Raw genomic sequence first — 20,591 nt, forward strand, 5'->3', positions numbered from 1 at the left:
GAGCCTGGAGCTCCATAAGCATCAAAAGAGAAACACAGTAGGTAACCAAGGTGAAAAATCTAATCTTCACATCTCTCTTATCCATGCGGTGAAAGAATTTATGATAAACTGGGTTAAAAAATACCTTGTAAAATATTAACGAGTGCAGATGCTCCTCCTAATAGCTTTTGAACGCGTCTGCCAAATTCAACCTTGACAGAGAGATCGTGGTTTAGTGATGAATTTTGTGTGAAGAGGCAGTGTGCAGAAGAGATTGTTGGCATTCTCACTGGCACTGAAGGGCTCCAGCTTTAGCCCAGATGCTATTAAAAACTAGACAATCCACATAAACAACGTAGTCTGTGAACACTCAAAATGTGTGAAAGTTTCATCCAGAGCTCAGGCAAAAGAAACTGCTCTTTTGTCAATGCTTCTCCCCCATGTATGAGTTCTCTGATGTCCAATACAAGATGAACTCATCCTGCAGCCTTGGTTTCACTGAAGTGAGAATCACAGGTCACCCGCCCAAGGAAACCAGGCTGCACAGTTTTGGGGCCTCTGAAATTACTTGTCTTATTCTCCCACAGCCAGCAGTATGACAGACTCTTCTTTTCCAATACTGTGTGCTTGATCATGTTGTCTCACTAAGCAAAACATTAGTATATAATGACGGGGGGGGGGGGGGGGGGGGGCGGTTACCTGAACATGAATCCCAGGACATGGTCCTGTAATTGTTTTTAGAACATTTAAATGACACTGGAGTCTTTCTCCCTCGTGTTTCAGTATCTCAACTTCAGAAACCCTGTAAACATTCAGAGTGGTTTCTAGCAGATCAACTTCTAACAGTAGTCCTAGTCAATGGGCAGTAATAAGCAGAGCAGTGGTTTTCAAGTGGGGTTAGAGGTGCGTCCACATGTCAGTGTTTAGCTTTAGATTGGAATGTTTAGTGGCATTGGATTCAGATTTTGGGTTGTCCCGTTATATCTATGGGATCCAACATGAAACCTGGAGCTAGACTCCAAGCGTTTAGGAATTGAAACCTGGGAATTTGATGTTAACTGGACCTAAGATGTGTTACCAGTGATGGAAGTTTCGCTGTTGCTTTTAAAGTATGGGTATTTCAAGGTCTAGTGGTCATTCTGTGGCATGCACGCAAACGGCCTAGAAGGAAAGTCTTTATTATAACCTTATGACTATAGTACAGCAATAGCCTAAAATGTGTTTTCTAATCCCAGGACAGGACCAACCTAAGTTACCTTTCTGCAGGACCTAACCAAATTCATCAGCTGCTCCTCTGCTCTAAATAAGCCGTGATCTACTTCTGAGCTGTGAGGTAACCTGTTGCTTGCTTTGATTTTTAGTTCTCCCTGGCCTGCAGCTCAATATCAAAAACACCAAATAAGCCTCATCTAAAAGGGCCATACTTTTTACATGTGTCCCAGGGTTTAATTTCTGTTCCCACAGAAATCCACCAGTAAAACTCCTTCTCAAATAAACAGAAGCATAAGCAGACCCAAGAAATACCTCTCACGCCTCCACCCAACTTGCTGACTTAGCTTTCCATGCTGCAATTTTAAACAACTTACAAACTCCATTGACTTTCACGGACTTTGGACTGGCACCACTACAGAAATAAAAAATATCCATACACAGATTAATGTCTTTTGAAAAAAAAATATTTTTTTCTTAGATTGCACATTCAAAACTTGAGCTGCACACTGCATGGTATAGGAACAGTAGTTTGCCAATCCAATTACCACCACGTAGGTGTGTTTTAATTAGTTCGGCTGTAGCCCCAAGGTGTCAAACTCAGTCAGCAGCAGGAGATGGACCCCAGGTGTAATTACAGTCAGTGGCCAAGACACGTCTCCTGGGCCGTAAAATGTTCTCAGTCCACACTGGAAATGCCCCATCAGAGGGAGGTTTGGACAAAGCCTTCAGGTATCTTGCGGTAGACCTTTAGGGAAAAACTGCTGTTCCAGTTACAGACTGTGTCTGCTCATTCGTCCACCACATTTTGCCCTCTTTTCACTGTTTCCCAGCTCTCCCCATTTGCCCTCTGCTAAATGGATCGAGCAGTGAACTTTAACCACAGCGTGATGACGCAGGGAGCAAGAGCCCTCACATCCATGCTGGCAGGCTTTCTCTGCATCCCCAAAGGCTACAAACAAGGTGAAATGTTGGCTATGCTGGACTCACTGCAGGTTTTATCCCAACTCTAGTGCTGCCAGGGAGCAAGGAAGTTTTGTGCAGGCTGGATTTGGGCCACTGGGCATCTCTTTTCTAGGTCTTTGCAGCTAGGACAGCACACATGGATCACTGTGGTACAAACAACACGTGACGACAACCGTTTTTTTATCAAGGACCTTGTCCAGTGTTACAGCAGGATTGGTTTCAATGTTCAAACTGATTGCTGTTTTGAGGACGAGGGTGAGGGGACAGACTCCTAGCTGGAAACAGTAACATAGCTGGAAACAGTAACACAGCTGTCCTTCCCACAGCTACTAATATTTTTAGATTTTCGTGTTAATAAGTGCATTTCACCAATGGATATGTTTTGCTTTAATAACCACTCAAATAAATAAATAAATAAATAAATAAAAATAAATAGTACTTTGTGCTTTGTTAGCATGATTTGTCCGAAGTCTTTGAAGCGTTCTGCCAAGCCGAGTGTTACTATTTCCACCAAGTCCCAGCAATCCCAAGAGCCTGACTCTGCTTCCCTTTATATCAATAGGAGCAAGCCCAGCCCCTGAGGACTTGCCTGGCGTTACACAGGGAGCCAATGATTGACAGAGCAAACATCGCTCAGGTGCCCTACTTTCATGCTGCCTGCCCTCAACAGCACCAATTGTACCGTGATTCAAAGAAGAGCAAGTTCCATCAAAATCAAAGAAAATCCCTACTCGCTTAATTTTCAACACTGTTTGTACAATGTCTCCAGCCTTGCAGGGTACCAGGTTGTGCTTGGTCTACTGTTGCTGTTGCTGTTCACTTAACACCTTCCTTAGAGAGGTTTTTTACCCGCTGTCACCTCCGAGGAAACTCTGGTAAGCAATCTATGCGTGCAGGACTGCATGCCTGTGCCATATGTCAACCTTCTTCTGGTTTTCTCTTCTGCTGTGTTTTTTGTCAGGGACATCCGCAAGGAAGCAAGATCCTGGCTGTTCTTGCTGCTTCTCCCCCACGTTCCAGGTCTGATGCCATCCAGGCGTCATGGATGATGGAACAGAGAGCTGGTGCTGCCCAGAGCCAGAAAAAAAACAGCAGAAAGTGCCTGGTTTGGATGCACGCTCATAACTGCAACCCAGCAGAGAGTAAACATGGAAACCTAGAGCAGAACGCTGTCTTACTTGAATGCTGTGCACGGGGCATAGGTAGGCTTTTCACATTTCCAGTGCATTAAGGGCAGAAGGACTCAGTTACCTCTAAATGGTACCGAGTTAGTTACAAAAAAGCCATGATCCTCATCTAAGAGAATCTGTCATGTACCTTATTTTGTGCATCTACTCTTTTTTATGCCCTCTATAAGAATACAACTGTTAGCACCAGTGGACAGGCAAATGCTGCCCTGCTCAGTAGACGATGATAAGAGCTGGGTGAATGTCTCATTGCAAGCAACTCACAGAACCTTTAGGTTGGAGAGGACCTATGGAGAACACCTGGTCCAACCTCCTGCTCAAGGCAGGACAAATTGGATAAGGTCACCAAGGGTCTCCTCAAGTTTTGAGAACTCCCAAGGGTGGCAATTTCTCCATGCAATCTGTTTGCAGATTTCCATTTACAAATGGATCCGCATGTTTGCCACAAAGGTCAGTTTCCACAGGTTCATTCACGTATCTTAATGAACAAGTGGGTTGCGTGGGTGCCTGTCAGTTTGTAGACTGCCCACAAACTTCTCTCCTCTCTCCCCCTCCGAAAGAAAATAATAAATTGTACAAATGTTTGCAAGAGAAACTTGGAAAGGAGGAGGGGTGAGGATAAAACCAGGAAGGGCAACAGTTGCAAACGGCAAAAGCGAAATTGTATTTGTGAGCACTTCTAGCAGCTTCCGCCCAGCTCTGATCCTAACGTCTACTTACATGGTGTTACGAAGTCTTGATCTGTGCTTTCTCTAGCTCGGCACCAGCAGCGGGTGAGGGGCACCGAGGGGCATATGGCGTTCTCTACTCCAGCCCTCCTCACCTTCGGCATGGGAGTGCAGTGGCTTTGAAAATGCAGTCCCGTAACTTAAACCAAGCTGTCTGTCACTCAAGCCAGAATCAGCTGGAGTAGTTTTGGTTCTTAGTCAGTAGGCTCTAGCAGTCAGTAGTCTGTGTTGTCTGCGTTTCCAACTGAAAAGAGTGCAGTTGTAATCAGCTCCGCTGTAGACAATCAATTGGTAACTCACAGGCTTCAAGCAGACTTCTTTTGCAGCCCTCTCTGAGAAGATGCGTGTGCTTGTGGGGTAGAGGACACACAAACTCGCTTCCCCTCCGTAAAGATGACTGAGGTCAGTCCTTAAAACACACCCAGAACAAAAACATATTTTAAACAGTATGTGAAATAGCTGCCACATTTTTGTGCGGTACCCTGCTCCCCCAAAATAAGAAATTAGGGTGGTTGTCGGTTGTTGTTGCTTTTTAAATGTTAATGTGGAGGAGCTTTCTGATGCATCATGATGGACAACTAGTGATGTATCTCCACTCATCCATGACAAGGTCTTTCATTTCTTATTCAGGTGGGCATGCAGTTCTGCTTCCAAGGCCATCTTGTCAAAGGTGCGCATGTTCGTCTCCTCCCGTACCTTTTCCCGGACATGGAAGGATGCCCGAGCGACAGACCTGGCATTTTCCAAGACAGTCTTCTTCTCCTTGAAGATCTGCTCGCTCCTCTCCAGCTTCCTCTCTATAGAGAGGAGGATCTCCCTGCGCCGCAAGTCCTCGTACTGTTCCACCTTTTGCTTGTTCATCTTCTGCACTTTCTCCTTCTCCAGACGGCTCAGGACCACCTTGCGGGCTTTTTCTTGGACGGCCTCTTCGGCCACCTGGGCAGCATGCTGGAGCTTTCTCTCTGTCTCCCTGGCCAGGGCCTCCAAGTGCTCCTTCTGCTCTCTTTCCTTCTTCTCTGCTGCCAGTTTGGCTCTCTGGATCTGCATGTCCTCCCGCCTGGCCTTCTCCCTCAGCTCCTGGTTCCTCTTCTCCACTAGCTGCTCGTAGTTCTCCTGCGCCTTCGTCAAACTCATCTCCAGGGAGGCCTTCAGCATCTCCTTTTCTTCAGCCTCTTGCTTGGCCAGTTCCTTGAGCAAGGCCTCGTGCTTCAGCTTCTCTGCTTGGTTGAGCAGTTTCTTCTCCTTCTGCAGCTGCACCTCCTTCTTCAGCCTCTTCTGCGCGGCGGTGGAGAGCTTCTCTTGCAGGAGCTGCTCCTCTCGCTCCCGGTGCTCCTTCTTGCCCTCCTCCTTCGCCTTCAGGTTGTGCTCCTGATGGAGCTTCTTCTGCTTGTCCTCCTGGACGGCCCTCTCCAGCCTCTCCCTCCGCAGCCGCTCCTGCTTCTCCGCTTGCTCCCGCCACCTCTCCTCGCACACCAGGCGCTGCCTCTGCTTCAGCAGGGCGGCTTCCTCCTGCTCCTGGCTCAGCCTCCCGCGACGCTTCTCCACCTGGCTCTCCCACATGCGCTGGCCCTGCAGGAGGGCCCTCTGCTTCTCCTTCTCCTCCTGCTCCTTCCGCCGCTCCGCCAGGCGCCGCTGGCTGTCCCACTGCAGGTGGGCGGCCTGCCGCTGCTCCCGCAGCAGGCTGGCCTCCTGGTGCTTGGCGATCATCAGCGCCGCGATCTTCTTGTCCCTCTCGGGCACCTCGGAGAGGCCCTTCCTCCTCCTCACCTCCCTGACGATCCTCTCCACCCTCTGCGCCGTCTGCGGCGAGTGGCTGAGGTCGCCCAGGCTGAAGCTGCGCCCCAGCAGGGAGCCGCTGCCGGCGCCGCCGGCGGCCGCCCCCCGGCCCCGGCCGCCCCCCTTGCCCCCTTGCCCCCGCAGGCTCTCCCCGCTGTAGGAGGACGAGGCCCCCGACTCGGAGGAGGTCTTGCCCCAGCTGCCCTCACGGCGCTTCTGCAGCGAGTCCAGCGAGTGGCTCTTGGCCTTGGCGCCCCCCGACGCCCCGGCCTTGCCCCCGCCATGGGGCCGGGGCCCGCCGGCGGCTGAGGCGGCGGCGGCCCGGGGGGCGGCGCGGGCGGCGGGCGAGGGCGGCAGGCTGCCGAGGGGGGCGAGGATCCGCCTCTTCTCCTCCCGGATAATCCTCTCCCGCTCCTCCCGGCACTGCTGCAGCTTGCGGCGGCGCTCCCGCTCGTAGGCCTCGTAGAGGCCGGCGGCCACCCGCATGGAGCGCCCGGGGGCCTCCCGCAGCAGTTCCCCCAGCGCCCGCGGCAGCAGCTCCACCGGCCGCACGGCGCAGCGGGCGCAGGCCTCCAGCGAGCGCGGGCTGGTCAGCACGTACCGGCTGCCCTCCGCCGCCGCGCAGTCGAAGTTGTACAGGTCCAGGTGCAGCAGCGGCGACTGCTCCCCGGGCCGGGCCGGCTCTCCCCCCGCCGCCGCTGCCGCCGCCGCCGCTGCCCCCCCGGGCGCCGGGCAGGGCTGCGGGGGAGGCTCAGCCGGCGGTTCCACCATGGCTCGGCCTGCAAGGGAGAGAGCGGCGGCGGGTGAGCGGGGCGGTGGGCGCAGGGACCCCTTTTGTCTCCCCGGCAAGGCGCAAGGGCAGGGCGGGCGGGAGGAGCTGGAGAGGGGTGGTGGGGTCCGCCTGCCCCCCGGGGGGGGTGTGTGTGTGCCGCTGGGCTGCGTTTGGGGAGGGAGGGGGGCAGGTCGCCTGAGGTGTTGGGGGGGGGCGGTGTTTGGCGGAGGGGGGTGCCTGGGGCGGGGAGATGCGTTTGGGCGGTCGGCGGGGGCGTTGGGAGTGTCTGCTCGGGCAGGGGGGGCGTCTTTAGGGTGCGTGGGTTGTGCGTGGGGGCGTTTGGGGTGATGGGGGTGCGTGGGGTGCGTTGAGAGCCCCTGCGGCACGTTCGGGCCGTGGGCGCCGGCTTGCTTGGCAGTGAAGGGGGGTGCGGGGGGCGCACGGCGTGGGTCTGGGCCAGAGGTGGGGGAGTTTGGGACGGGGGGGGGGGGTGGTCGGGCGACGGACGAGGACGCTTGCGGTGCACCGGGCTCGGCGGAGCGGCGGACGGGGGCGTCTGGGCTGCGAATGGGGCTGGGGGTGCGCGGGGGCGTCAGGCAGGGCTGCGTGCGGGACCGGGACCTTCCCCCCCCGCCCCGGGCCGGTGCCCACGGCGCAGGACGGAGCGCCCCCCCCCCCCCGCTGCACTCACCGGGCGGGCAGCCCCGCGCTTTGTCTCGGTGCCGGCAGCCTCGGGGATCAGGCGGGCGGCGGCGGTGGCGGCGGCTCCTCCATGGCACCCCAGGCCCCGCGCGGCGCCCCCACCTCCGGGGCGGCGGCGGCGGCGGCGGGCACGGCGGCCGCCCGCAGGCTGCGGCGCCCCGCGCTGCCCGCTGCAGGCCCCGCGCGGGGGGCGGGCGGAGGCGGGCGCGGGGGGAACCCGCCCCGCAGCCCCGCGGCGGGGCCGGGCCGGGCCGGGGGCAGCGCTGCTGCCGGGCGGGGGTCCCCCCCCCGCGCTGCCAGGGGTCGGGCCGGGCGCTGCTGCGGCGGGAGCGGCGCCGGGGCCGGCTCGGACGGGCGGGCGGCAGACGGCCGGCCCGCCGGGCGTGGGTCCTTCGCTGCAGGCGTCCTCCATCCCTGCGTGCGCATCCCTCCATCCCTGCGTCCTGCCGGGCACTTGCCCCTCTGTGCCACCCATCCTTCCCCATCCGAGAGGCGCTTTCAGGGTCGTGCCCCCTGTTTTGCACTGTGCCTGCACGCAAACAAGCCCGTCTGTATTGAGGGTTAATATAAAAATGGATAAAGGGGGTGTAAGAGGGAGGAGGGGATGCTAACCCAGTTTTACAGCTGGCAAACTGAGCCGCCGGGAGATGAAGGTACCTGCCTTGGGCCACCTAGGCAATTCATGCCAGAGCTGGAAAAGAAAGGCGCAGTTCTCAAATTTCAGTTCAAAGCAGTTTCCAGCCATGAAACCCTATTCCCTTTAGTGCTAACGCGAGCTATTACTTGCTGCAGGGATGTGTCAGGACTGACAAAGGGGGAACAAGAGTGATGTTATAGGCAATACAGCACACCTTTTCAGGTGCTGACTTTGAACATGCTGGTTGCAGTTACTTTGATAGATCCCCCGTTTCTGCAGGGATCCTGGGCTCAGCAGCCTCAGTGGGGTTGAGGAATGCCCTGCTCGAGATATACCGTTTAGGAAAAAGGGGATCGTTGCTGGTTGCGGGGCTGCAGAGCATCTGTGCCACACAGTGGAGCCACTCTGACTTTGTCAGGCAGAGGACAGTAGTAGCAAATGCACCATTAGCCACTGTGTTACAACTTCAGTGCTTTTCAGCAATTTCTCATTTAACCTCTACAGACGCAGCTTAATCTGCTTCGCTTTGGTAAGGAAGGACATGACACTCAGCAAAGGACTTCCAGGATGGCCTGGGACAAGGATACAGAGCAACAGAAGGACCCAAGAAAGGCCTCGGGAGTCTTTGGGAGAAAGCCGAAGAGCTGCAGGTTGGTTGTGGTTTCATATTGTACAGGCAGAGGCTTCGAATCATGCTCATCCCCGTGCTGATGAATGCACACAGTAATGATGCATCTGCAGCGAGTGGGCAAACTCCACCAATAAACCATATTGACTAATCTGATCTCATTCATTCGTCGTCATCATAGTCTGCAGGCGACGGTTATAAAGCTTGGTAATTAGTTACGTGAAAAATCCTCAGGCCAGGGAACAGCTCTCCGCTGTCTGAAGAGCCTAGCTCGCTGGCTGATGGGGCTAACCATTAATACTAGCTGCAGTGCCGTAGCTGTCAAGCCATAGCTGTGTTCCCTCCTCGTGGAAAATATTAAGCTGGTAAGCGTATATGCCAGGTAAGGTGTGGGCTTCTCGGGGCTTTTGGCAGGTTGCTGTTTCAGCCTCCAGTGATGCTGTATTTGGGCCTTGATCTTTCGGGTTTCCTCGTGGATCTTTAGGAGTCCTGTAAGTGGTCTTCCAAATGCTATTGGGAGGGGATTTATCGGGAGATTTTAGAAGCAGCTGGGTATGACTTTAGGAGACATTAACACTCACTATCCAAACATGGAGTCATACCCCTACCTCATCAAGACTAAAGGAGATTTGGGATGGGGCAGGAGGAGATCTCTGGAGGAGTTGAAAAGGATCATTGCTAGTGAGTCGTTTTCCCATACACAATTATAAAACCTAATGCCTAGAAATCTATGCACTCAGGCGGAGCAGTACTATAAGGTTACGCTCCTGCTTTAATAAACATTTTCCTTCTTTGCATTGCTGTTAATGATAGCAAGAGATGCAGGGCAGTGGAAAATTGGGACTACAGATAGTGGGGGTGGAAATATTTGTATCATTTCAACAAATTCTTCTGTATGCTCTTCACCACACATGCATTAATTACTTTCTTCCCACCCAACTTTAAAACCACCCGTACCTAGGTTTTTCCCTGCTCTCCTCGTGAGAGCTATTTCACAACCTACTAGACCTCATTGGTAAAATGTTATTATTTACTTTCAGCTTTGGGTTTTCCTCTCTTTGTTTTGTCTTCTCTTAGTAAGTAATTTGCCCTCCCTCCTGCTTGGGTTTATGCCTTACAAATGTTTGTAAACGGTTTCTATATCCCCTCAGAGCCAGGGAAAACATACTGTCATTGCAAATCAATCCTCGGTAGTTGCACAATGAGCTATCGCCTTTCTTCTGACCTCCTCTCAGCGTGTCGGGCTCTCCCAGGAGCTGCTGCCCTGAACTGAGCAGTGGGCTCCCACCCAGCACTTACCTCTGTGCTGCCTGGCACAGTCCTGGTGCTGGTGCGTTGCCTTCCTCCTCTCCAGCATCTCCTCATGTCCCCTTCTCTGATTTGCTAGCTCTCCTAAGGTTCGCTCAATACAGTTTGACTTTCTAGAACGGTTCCCCCCTCGGCTATGGGGAACGTTAGTTGGCGAATGATTTCCTCCTTGCTAAATAGCTTTTGTTTTCCATGTTGTATCCTGTCTCTGTCTAGTTGCAATTTCTACTCTCTCTTTCTCATGCTGTGTTTACGCCATTGTTGCGAGGACCCTGACCTAGCTATTGTGTAGCTAGTCCAGCTCTCAGCCTACTCACTCCTGTTTAGACACCTCTTGGTTTTGCACCAGAATACTGCTGCTTCCTGAGCCCTGGGGATAGGGGGAAGGTGACAGCCTTGGGGAGAGGAGAGTAAGGAGCCCTCTGACACAGTTTTTAGGCTACAGGCTGCTGCTATCTCCCAGGCACAGTGTCCTTCTCTTTCTAGCTGCTTATGGAGCACAGGCACCCGGTGCCTTCCCTGAGGGCAGGAGGATAAGTGTGTCCCTTCCCTGCCTGGAGGCAGCTCCTGCATCTCTCCCAGTCATAGCAAAGCCTCTCCAGCATAGCCTTCCTCTGTCAGCTGGACCATTTAAGTACTAGTTTAAAACTTTAATGAGGCACTCAGTCTAAGGTCTTACTGATCCCCATCCCCATGATAGCGTCCGTCCCTCCTCTCTAAACAGGCCCTTGCCACATGCCATAATCCTTTGTTTACAGTCCTGCAGCCCCTCCACCCGGGTTATTTTGCAGCCTGCTCTGAGCTAATGCTGAAGATAAAGTCCCATGAGACTTCACAGGCTGGGCTTGCCTGGTAGCCAAGGACTGAAACCCAGCATGCCACGATGTCGGTGTAACAACCTGATAAAAACCAAAGTCCTCCTCTGGGAGATTTCAGCGTTGGCTCCTTTCATCCATTTCCCGTGTGCTCTGCCTTTGGCTCTTGTCAATCCCTGCTTCTGCTCTGCCCGCAGCCCTGGCACAGCGTGCCTTTCCCTTCCTCTGTGGGTGGCAGGATGGGTGTTTGCTTTCCTCCTGCTGCCACAAACTGCCTGCCGGGGAGATGCAGGCAAAGCCTCCCTCCTCCCCTGGGTTGTAGGCATTGTTCTGCAGCCCCCTGCCAGGCCGTTCCAGTGCAGCGAGCACGCAGCACCCTGAGCGACTTCAAAGTAACTGCCCAAAGCCGAAGCATCGTCCGCACTGCTCACAGCCGAGGGGCTTTGCTTAATGTTGTCATCTGTGGTTGGGCCTCAGCCACTTCACACGAGTCTCTAGGGATATGGAGCTTCTGGCTGGGGCAGATGTGCAGAGCAGGGAAGCAAAGAGACAGGGCGTGAGGAGATGGCTGGAGACGTGACATATGGTGAGGGGCAATGCAAGAGGGCTACTGCCAGAAGCAAAATGTTTGGCAGCCATTGGGGACAGACTTGCACTACAAATACTACATCCTTCACTCTAAAGCCAGAGTCTAAGGCCAGGATGTGAACCGCGTTGACGGTGAGTTGTTATTAGTGTTCATCTTGCTGCGTAGCACTACGGTGCATGTTGTTTGCCTTCTCACCAAAAACACTTGGTCCTCAGTAACGAAAAGGTTTTGGTCCATGGCTGAAAGGATCTCCAGACAATTGGCGCTCTCTGTATTAAGGACTGGCAGCAGTGTTGCTGCATGGATGCTTTCTTGGGGTCACGTTGAACAGCTCTCTACTTGGCTTTGTGCAAGTTTGGCACATCTGCGGTAGTCTTTGTATTTGGGTAAACCTATGCAGTTACCAGGGCTGTCTGGAAAAAAATATGGTAGGCTGGCAGAGAAAATTTTGAAAATGAGCAAAAAAACCCTTGTAACTGCATATTTCCATGGAAACAAGTATAGATGTGAGAGTAGATTTTACTTGCTTTTGGGAATATTCTGTTGTCAGTGGAGAAATTACAGTACTGGCATATTTTGGCCCAAACCAAATCCAAGATGTGGCAGCTGAACCTCATGCACTCAATTCTCCTCGTCAGGCTTGGCTTCTTATGGAGAGCTCATGGGTGGTGAGGGAGTTACAGAGTCCTTGCACATGGTGAATCACAGAGGATAGGTTGGGCCCCAGGGTTACAGAGTAAAGGTGAAGTAAACAAATACATGAATCACTCAGAAATTGGTATAAGGATGTCTTTGTTATATGAGAGGTCAGAGTACACCATTGGAGTGATTTGTGCAGGACAAGAAATTACATCTTCATGAGCTACTATCCATATACAAACAGTGCAGTGACCCAGAATCATCTCTAATAAGCAAGTGCCATTGAGTGTAAACTCAACAGGAAGATTGCATGCTAACGCTGGTTACATTTTCAAGCTGAAGCTGAAATGCAATTATGTTCCATTCATTTACTTGAAAACTGTTGATTTTGAGCAAATGATCAGTCTTGCATGCCGCTTCAGTTTCCAGGCTGCGCTATTTATTCTAGCACAGCCTGGAAATCACAATGTGAAGCTATTGAAAACCAGTGGGAAATATGACATTGCTGGTGATGCTCTTCAGGGGAAATAAAATGCAAAGTGTAATCAAACAGAATAAACTGTTAGACTAAGACTGGAGATTTTAAATTATTTTAGGTTTAGCTAATCTGAAGTGTTTATTAGGTGAATAGTAAGAGACCTTTTCTCTTCTTGTATGACTTCTACCTTGACCATGGCATGAATTTTATCAGTTAGGTATTTTTAGGAGAACTGCAAAAATCTCACATCACTCCTCCTTCCCCTATCAGAAGCCACACCAAAACATAGTTTTCCAGGGTATAGTATTTAATGTTCCGGTCTAAATATAAGCTACTTTTCCATTCCTAGATTGTACTTGGTCTTGCCTGATGGTGCTGTGCCAAGGAGCTTGTAGATGGAAGAGATTTGCTGTTTGCTTCTGCTCTCATTTGGGAGTGAAGTGCAGCAGGGAGCATGAGAGAGGGGTCAGGAATTGGGAGCTGGATCCTTCCTCGCTTCGTTAGCCGTACACCCGTGCTTATGGAGCGTAAAAGAGGTATATGGGGGCTCTGTGCTCAGCCTGCATTGATGTACATTACTGTCTGAGGAGAAAGGCAAAGACGTGTTAAGCCCACAATGCCTGCCTCCGAATTCAGGAGAACTGAAAGACAAATATCACACTCGTGGAGGCAGAGCGATCACACATGGGCAGAGTCGCATCACGCACCCACGTTAAGCCAGCGATGTGGTCACCCCGGGCTGAGTTGCCCCTGCTGTTTTAACACTGTTTAACAATAACCTGAGCTACCGAGTCTGCCTTGACTGCAGCCAACCCCCTTATGAATAATTGTGCTTAATTACAGGACAATGTCTGCAGCTGAAGCCTACTACTCATAATGATAGGATTACATTCAAATTCCTCAAAATTATACCTATATCTGTATGTTTAGACTTTGGAGGGGATAAACTCTATTATTCTTCTACAGCATGAGCTGGGATTCCTAATTCCTTAGGCATCAGAGAGCATCTGTCCTGAACCCCGGAGGCCGTACGAGTTCCAGTGCAGTTCAGATCCCATCATCTGAATCCCATGTCATCAAAACCTCCCTGGGAAGGGAAACTGTTCTACCTGAAGAGTGAGAGACTGCAACTGGAGACAGTGCCAAATAGATTTTTTTCTCTTCTGTTGGGCTGATATCTGGGAATAAAGCCAGCTGGAAGACTGCTGGAAGGAAATCTTCCTAACTCTGATCATATTTGCAATCAGTTTTTATGCCAGATGTTGCCTCAGAAAATATGAAAGTCAGCAGACAGTAGTTTTAACATGCAGCTTTGCAACTTGAAAAGGGCTGAGTTTTTATAGAAAGGAAAGAAAATGATGATTTACTGCTTCCTTGAGGTGTACAGTGTCACTGTATGTAGCCAAACAATGCAAAATCATGTGGAAAGAACAGATGGGAATCCAAGAAGTTAACAAATGTCCTGTAACAAAAACCTACTGTGTAATAGAAACGGCTACCCTTCATTTTGAAGAAGTAAGTCAAGAGATGCCTGACTTTCTTAATTTAATTTTTGAAATTGACAAAGGAGAAGCCAAGAGTAAATCAGGCTGCTTTTCACAGGAGATCCTGGAACATGAAGTTCTGGTTGGAAAGAAAGAAGGGTTGAGGACTGTCATGGTTTAACCCCAGCCAGCAACTCAGCCCCACGCAGCCACTCACTCACTCCCCCCCAGTGGGATGGGGGAGAGAATCGGAAGAGTAAAAGTGAGAAAACTTATGGGCTGAGATAAAGACAGTTTAATAGGTAAACCAAAAGCCGTGCACACAAGCAAAGCAAAACAAGGAATTCATTCACCACTTCCCATCGGCAGGCAGGTGTTCAGCCATCCCCAGGAAAGCAGGGCTCCATCACGTGTAACAGTTACTTGGGAAGACAAACGCTGTAACTCTGAACGTCCCCCCTTCCTTCTTCGTCCCCCAGCTTTATATACTGATCATGACGTCATATGGTCTGGAATATCCCTTTGGCCAGTTGGGGTCAGCTGTCCCAGCTGTGCCCCCTCCCAGCTTCTTGTGTACCTGCTCACTGGCAGAGCATGGGAAACTGAAAAATCCTTAACTTAGGATAAGCGCTACTTAGCAACAACTAAACCAGCAGTGTGTTATCAACATTGTTCTCATACTAAATCCAAAACACAACACTATACCAGCCGAAACCAGGACAAGGACAATGGTTGTTAGGCAGGAACGGGTTCAGTTCTTTGCTTTGTCACTTTTTTACCTAAATAAATGTTATGAGTGGGTATCTTTGGGATCTGGGCCTCTCTCTTCCATCTGTGAAGAGGAATAATAGCACCTTCCCTAAGCAGTGCATAGCCAATGTGATAATGAAGCTGTATATTAAATATATTAGATAAATTTGGCAGCAGGAGGATCTCGAGATGGTTGGAAGGTAATTTAAATTAATCACTGGATTTTACAGTGAAGGAGATCTTGTCTTTCGGCCTCTTTGAAACGGAATCCCTCAGACAAGCAAGAGGGGGTCCCCCGTACCTCTTTATTGTAGCACAAAGGCCATGATACAGGTACTGTATCATTGAACAGATACTAAAGGGGGCAGGACAGATATTTTCCCACAACAATTTTGTAGAATTGGTATTTCATATATATGTGTACATAGGTCAGATTCTGCAGTTTCTCTGCTTACACTAACAGTTTCACTGGACTCAGTAATTTGGGTTTTGTTGTACCTTTTTTTCCTCCAACTCTTACGCTTTTTAGGACAGCGTAGGGATGAGATTTGTGAGATGGTGCTGAACAAACTGGTACAGGTCCACGGCGCTGTAGAACACCATGGTGGGATACCCGCGCAGGATAGCTGCTGTACAGCGGCGCTGTGCCTAGGCGAATCGTTCTGCTGGGATTTGGGTGCAATTCTCTTGGACATGGGGTAGGTGCTAACTGCAGGGCGGCTCTGAGCTACCCATATGAAGCAAATGCTGAGAAGGCCAATGTGATCTTCTCGTTTATTGGGCAAAGTGTCTCTGGTAGAGATGAGGGAGTACACCATCAGTTTGGGAGGTACTGAGGAGACCCTGTCCAGAATGCTGTGTGTTACTCCAGTGTTAGGAAATCCTGCAGGCAGGACCCTGGTGTTAAGAAAGATTAAATGGAGTTTGAGACGGCAGGGCTAGTTAGGATGATCAGCGAACCAGTAAGCTAGCCTTAGGACAGGACACTAAAAGCGCTTCGATCTTTGAGCCTGTAAAATGACATTTGAGGCAGGATGTGGCAGAGCTTTGAAAACACGCAAGGGACCAGGCAACTTGCTCAGCCAGTGCCTTTCATATATCCCGCATTTTGCTGTGCTAACCCAGGGGCATGTCACAGTCAACCTCAGAAATGCAGGCTCTGAAGAAACTGCTCCTGTGAAAACCAGGGTGGTTTGGTTGTTGACTTCAACATGAGCAAGACCTACAGGAAACTCCCTTTTCCTTGCTCTGAACATTTAGCCCTTAAGTGAAGTGGAATTAATACCATTGTGCTGTGTGGCTTGAATCTAGCACAACTGGAGCAGAAGTCAATTTGCTGTATTTGAAAGAAAATTAATTAAGGCCTCGTTTGTTTCCCTCAGAGAGAAAAGCTCTGGGTAGTTTCCAGGAGATGACTTTTTTTTTTTTTCCTGAGCTTCTTTGGTACAGGCCTGTATGTACAGAACAAATGTTGTACAGCTTCAAGCTCCAAATCCCTATAAGCTCCAGGCTGTGAGCTGGGTCTTCTGGCTCCCACAATGGTGTGACAGCCTCAGCGGCTGTTCCACAACTGCATGCTGCATTTCAAGTCATAGAAAGGAAAATTATCTTAGAGCAGTGAATATTGGCGGTAGCCCGAGAAGGGAAATGTCACAGCAGGGATGATGCTCTTAGCCTGGTTTAGCCTCACCTGTCCTTCATCAGCAGGCTATGAACTGCGCAGAGAGAGGGCTAAAGGTAGAGACGAGGGGCTCAGCATCATCCCCTCTGCTTCCAGAGTGCCCCAGCGAGGTAGGAGGATGGATGGTGTCCCAAGACTTCTGCTTTACTGTTGTTTTTCCCATGTTGCTTCAATAGTCTTTTGGAGATGAGCTTTTCTATTTGCATTCACTCTGAATATTAATAAATGAGTAATGCCCTGCTAAACATGAAAAGTGTGCATGGGTTCCAGTGTATGATCCTGGGAGTGTAACCAAGGGCTGGGAGAACAGATGTGCACAGAAGGAAGTGGGAGAAAACAAAGCAAAACAGGAGAGCTAAACTGTACAGAAGGCTAGTGGGCTGTGAGGATTTCAGGAGCACTTAAAAACTGATTTACTGCCGCACAAATCCCACTTCAAACAAGTTGCCAATGAGTAGGTCGCATAGGTGTTCTCAGCAAGAAGGCAAAGGAGCAAGAGTGTGCGTGGCTGTCATGTACACCCAAGTGGGAGATGGCGTTTGGCACGCTGCCGGCTCCGAGGAACAAAAGGCAGCTCTGGTGTGATGCCAGCCACCTGCTTTCCCACCGGAATCTGGACATGGATGGGGGGTTGATGGAAGCAGCCAAAGGTGAGTAGCTCTCCTGCATCTTAATAGTAAGAGTTTCAGAGCTGTCTCGCTAAGGAGAAAAGGTTTGTGAAGGAGCCCTCGGAAGCCACGAAGTCTTTGGTGACTGAGCTGGGTGCTGAAGGGTCTCTGTAGCAGCTTGTTCTTGGAGTGGAGCTGTCTCAGTCTTTTGGCTGGCTGGCTGGGCAGCTCTGCGGGGGAAGGAGCAAATGGCATGGAGCAGGTACAGCACTCCCTCCTCGTCTGCAGGAGCACATAGCACCAGGGAGGAGCACATGGCACAGGATGGTAATGTTACCAGGGCTCATGGGCAAGGATGGGTTGTGTCACAGCCTGAGGTAACATTATCTCTTAGGCTATTTTTTTCTCCTCTGATAGTGCTTGGACTGTCATGAGACTTTTTCCAGCTGAGCACTACCATCAGGAATCATGTTTTATCTGTGGCTTCTCTCTCAGAAGTGAAATTAACTTGAAATTGGGGTCATGTTAGATATGTGGCACCTGGACAGACATCGATAACCTGAAGTCCATCACAGGATGGAAGCGATGGGCAGGTCTGTGCAAGAGGGTGAAAGGTACCGTCTGTTTTCACAAGGATGTGAAGGGCTTTCAGCAGTTTGAAGGAGAGGATAAGAATTTCGTGGCTGGGATTAAAAAGGTGTTTCTTTTATCTGGATAATCCAGTGGCAGGTCTGGATCTGGAGGGCAGCAACCGTCCCTGCGGGGGACTATCAAGGCGTGCAGAACAGCCTGTGTTTGCTGCACTAGGAGAGATGCTTCGTATTGCTGTAAAATGGGGCTTCACCACCCGGCCTCCCCTGCCATCCCACTGCCGCAGGTTTGCCAAGGGGACCGGGGTGAAACGCGGTGTGGGGTGCCCCACGGCCCCCATGTATGGGCCGCCTTCTTCCCCCGGCCCCCTGCCAGCGAGTCGCAGCCTGACCAAATGCCTGCAGCCTGACCGAATGCCCGTCGGCGTCTCTGCCAGGAAGGAGCGTCTTGAAGGGCTAAGACTCAATTGATGATAGTAATACTCCTTCTGTGGAATAAAAGCGACATCCATAACCAGCAGATAAGAAATGAATTGTTTAATCAGGTGGGGCTGCACAAAATAAGCATGCTTTGACCCTCCGGTGAAGTTTGGCAGCTTTCATGCTTTAAAATTTCTGCTACCCAAAATTAAATGTTTCAATGAATTTTTTCTTTTTACTTCTATTCAAGCAACCTGAAAGCCTTTGAACATCAGGAAAATTGTGCCAAAACACCTGTGCTGAGACCGTATGCTTTTCACCTGGGAGAGAGGCATGCTGGTAGTGGCAGCTCCCGATCTTCTATATTGACACAGGTGTAATAAAGGGAAAATATTTCACCTCCCTGTTCAGAACCTAGAGCCCAAAAAGAATGTAATCAGTAGGTCACAAGCACTGGGCTGTGAAGAGGGAAGTACCTATTTTAGGGGCAGTTGGTGGCATTTACTTCCTCTGAAGCATCGGCTGTTGGCTAACGCTGGAAACAGAATATTGGATTAGACGAATCGGTGGTCTGATGCAGTGTGGTAAATCTGATGTAAAAGGCATTAGTTAATGTCTGTGCGATACTTTGGATATATAAGATAGGCTGTAAATGCTGATTTCTGTGATTCCACGATAAACAAAAAACCAAGCACAGTCACATTAGTGTATCTGAGGTCCCAAAGGAAGAGCGTCGTATTTTTTATTATGGCTTGATACAGTTATAAAAAGAAATCTGTATGAATGAGAATTAAGGAAACAAAGCATAGCACAGAAATTAAGAAGTACTTGCTAAATATTTAAAACCTTTAACTGGTTGAACCCCAAAATATGAACCAGCCCCCAGTGAGAGGCCATTTTAGTGAGGATTTGCCAGGAGTTGCACCTTTCTGTGTACGTTAATGCCATGAGTAGAGGGAGCAGTGTGGCTGCCTCCTCACAGCTCTTATCTTTCAGAGGTGCGTGGGTTTCCGAACTTTTCCTCCAGGTCCAGGAGAGCTGCACCAACAGGCCAAACCAGAGCAAAAAGCAAAGGTGGAAGGGACAGAGTGAAAATACTGGCCTGTGTCCAAGATTTCACAAAAAGAGCAGCTGTGTGAATCGGCAGGTTTGTGTGCAGCTCTAGCTTCCAGTCTCTTCCTTCCTGCCTTCAGGCATGTTTTCTGGGTGACCATGTAGTTTTTTCCTGCTTTTTGAAGTGCTTCCAAGGGGAGTATTTATAGGGAATGTTTTGTCATGTACCGTGTTCATCTCCTATACCCAATCAAGTGGTGGTAAGCCATTTCTCTAGCCTATTTTGGGCTTTTACTATGAACGATCGTTGTGATATTGCAGAAAAATAGGAAAAGTAAACTTCCCTCCCCCTTTCCAGTACAGCCGTGTATGCTTCCCCCATATAAGAGGCAGAACACCTCACTCTCCACAGTAAGATAAGAATAATGTAGCAGATCTATAGAAGGTAAGTGTTCATTCAAGGAAGACAAAGGAAAGCAAAGAGAGAGATCCTTCTTGATTCCCTGCGCGCACTGTTGGATACAGAAGTGAAGCGTTGTCTTGGGAGAGGCCGTAAATAGCAGACGAAGGGAGAGGAGGCAGCAAGAAGGAGCAGAACTTCCCTTGCGCCTGCGTGCACCAAAGCCCCGTGAGCGTGCTCTCCTCCGCCAGCAGCCGCTCGGCCTTGGACCTTCCAGCCAACAACCTGTCCCCGCACTGGAGGACGGGGCCAGGTGTGGCTTGGGTTTCCACAGGCCTGCCACACCAGCAGGGTTGGGCTGGGAGGGCAGCCGGAGAGACAGGGCATGGGACGGGTTTGTGGTATATTCACAGCGACTTGCCCGTGGCCGAGCCTCTCCCCTGCCCAAGTTCTGGCAGGATTCACGGCCACAGCAAAGGCAACGGGCACCTCGCTGTGAGATGAGCCCCTCGACCTGGGGTTGGAAACGCAAGGGAACGGCTTGGATGTCGCAGCAGCGTTCTCCCCTGCTGCTGCGGAGCCGCCGCCGCTGCGGGAGAAGCGCAGCAGAAGGCGGGAGGAGCCCCCGCTCCGTTCACCGCCGTTGCTCCCAGGTGCCGGCCCGAGACCGAGCGCCACGTGTCGGTGCAGCGGGCAGGGAAGGGGAGGGGGTTTGCGGCGTTCCCCCAGGCCTCCAGCAACCGCGCCTGCCGGTCGCGGTGGGGCTCCCGCTGCTTTGCTGCGGCTCGTAAGTCGGAAGCGGCAGCTGCCGGTTAACGCGGCCCTTCCCTTTCCCCTTCTCCCCCTTCTTCCTTCCCCCGCCGCCGCTACAGCCGCTCGCAGCGGGCGGGCGGGCGGGCGGGCGCGCCGGCGGCGGCGCACCACGGCGCCCCCTACCGGCCGCGCCGCGCCACCGTCGTCGTCGGCGCGGCCCCTTTAAGGCCCGCCCCGCCCCGCGCGCCCCAGCCGGCGGGGCGGGGCGGGGCCTGGCGGGCGGCGGCGGCGGCGGCCGGGGCGTTGGGCGGGCGAGACGCCGGGGCGGCCGGGGCGCGCGCGGCCGCCGACCTTCAGCCCCCACCGCTGCGGCACCCGCCGCCCCGCCGCCCCTCCGCCGCCGCAGCACCACCACCACCTCCCTCGCTCGCTCGCTCGC

General features: G+C 51.6%; 1 protein-coding gene across 1 annotated transcript; it reads right to left on the minus strand.

Moving 5' to 3' along the window:
* Positions 1-1,400: 1,400 nt before the first annotated feature.
* CCDC177 (coiled-coil domain containing 177) lies at positions 1,401-7,919 on the minus strand. Its single transcript, XM_069784225.1, has 2 exons — positions 7,309-7,919; positions 1,401-6,624 (listed from the first exon to the last, which is right to left on the minus strand). The coding sequence occupies exons 1-2, from the start codon at positions 7,802-7,804 to the stop codon at positions 4,685-4,687; spliced, it is 2,436 nt and encodes an 811-aa protein (XP_069640326.1). The 5' UTR covers positions 7,805-7,919; the 3' UTR covers positions 1,401-4,684.
* Positions 7,920-20,591: the final 12,672 nt, after the last annotated feature.

The sequence above is a fragment of the Haliaeetus albicilla genome, chromosome 5 (assembly GCF_947461875.1).
Source record: "Haliaeetus albicilla chromosome 5, bHalAlb1.1, whole genome shotgun sequence".
In the NCBI taxonomy this organism is placed as follows: domain Eukaryota; kingdom Metazoa; phylum Chordata; class Aves; order Accipitriformes; family Accipitridae; genus Haliaeetus; species Haliaeetus albicilla.

Excerpts from the sequence above, each read along its gene's own strand:
- CCDC177 (XM_069784225.1), bottom strand. The coding sequence starts at position 7,804 with ATGGGGAAGGATGGGTGGCACAGAGGGGCAAGTGCCCGGCAGGACGCA. Across the intron at positions 6,625-7,308 it reads AGCGCGGGGCTGCCCGCCCG|GCCGAGCCATGGTGGAACCG; the intron begins GTGAGTGCAGCG and ends TCTCCCTTGCAG.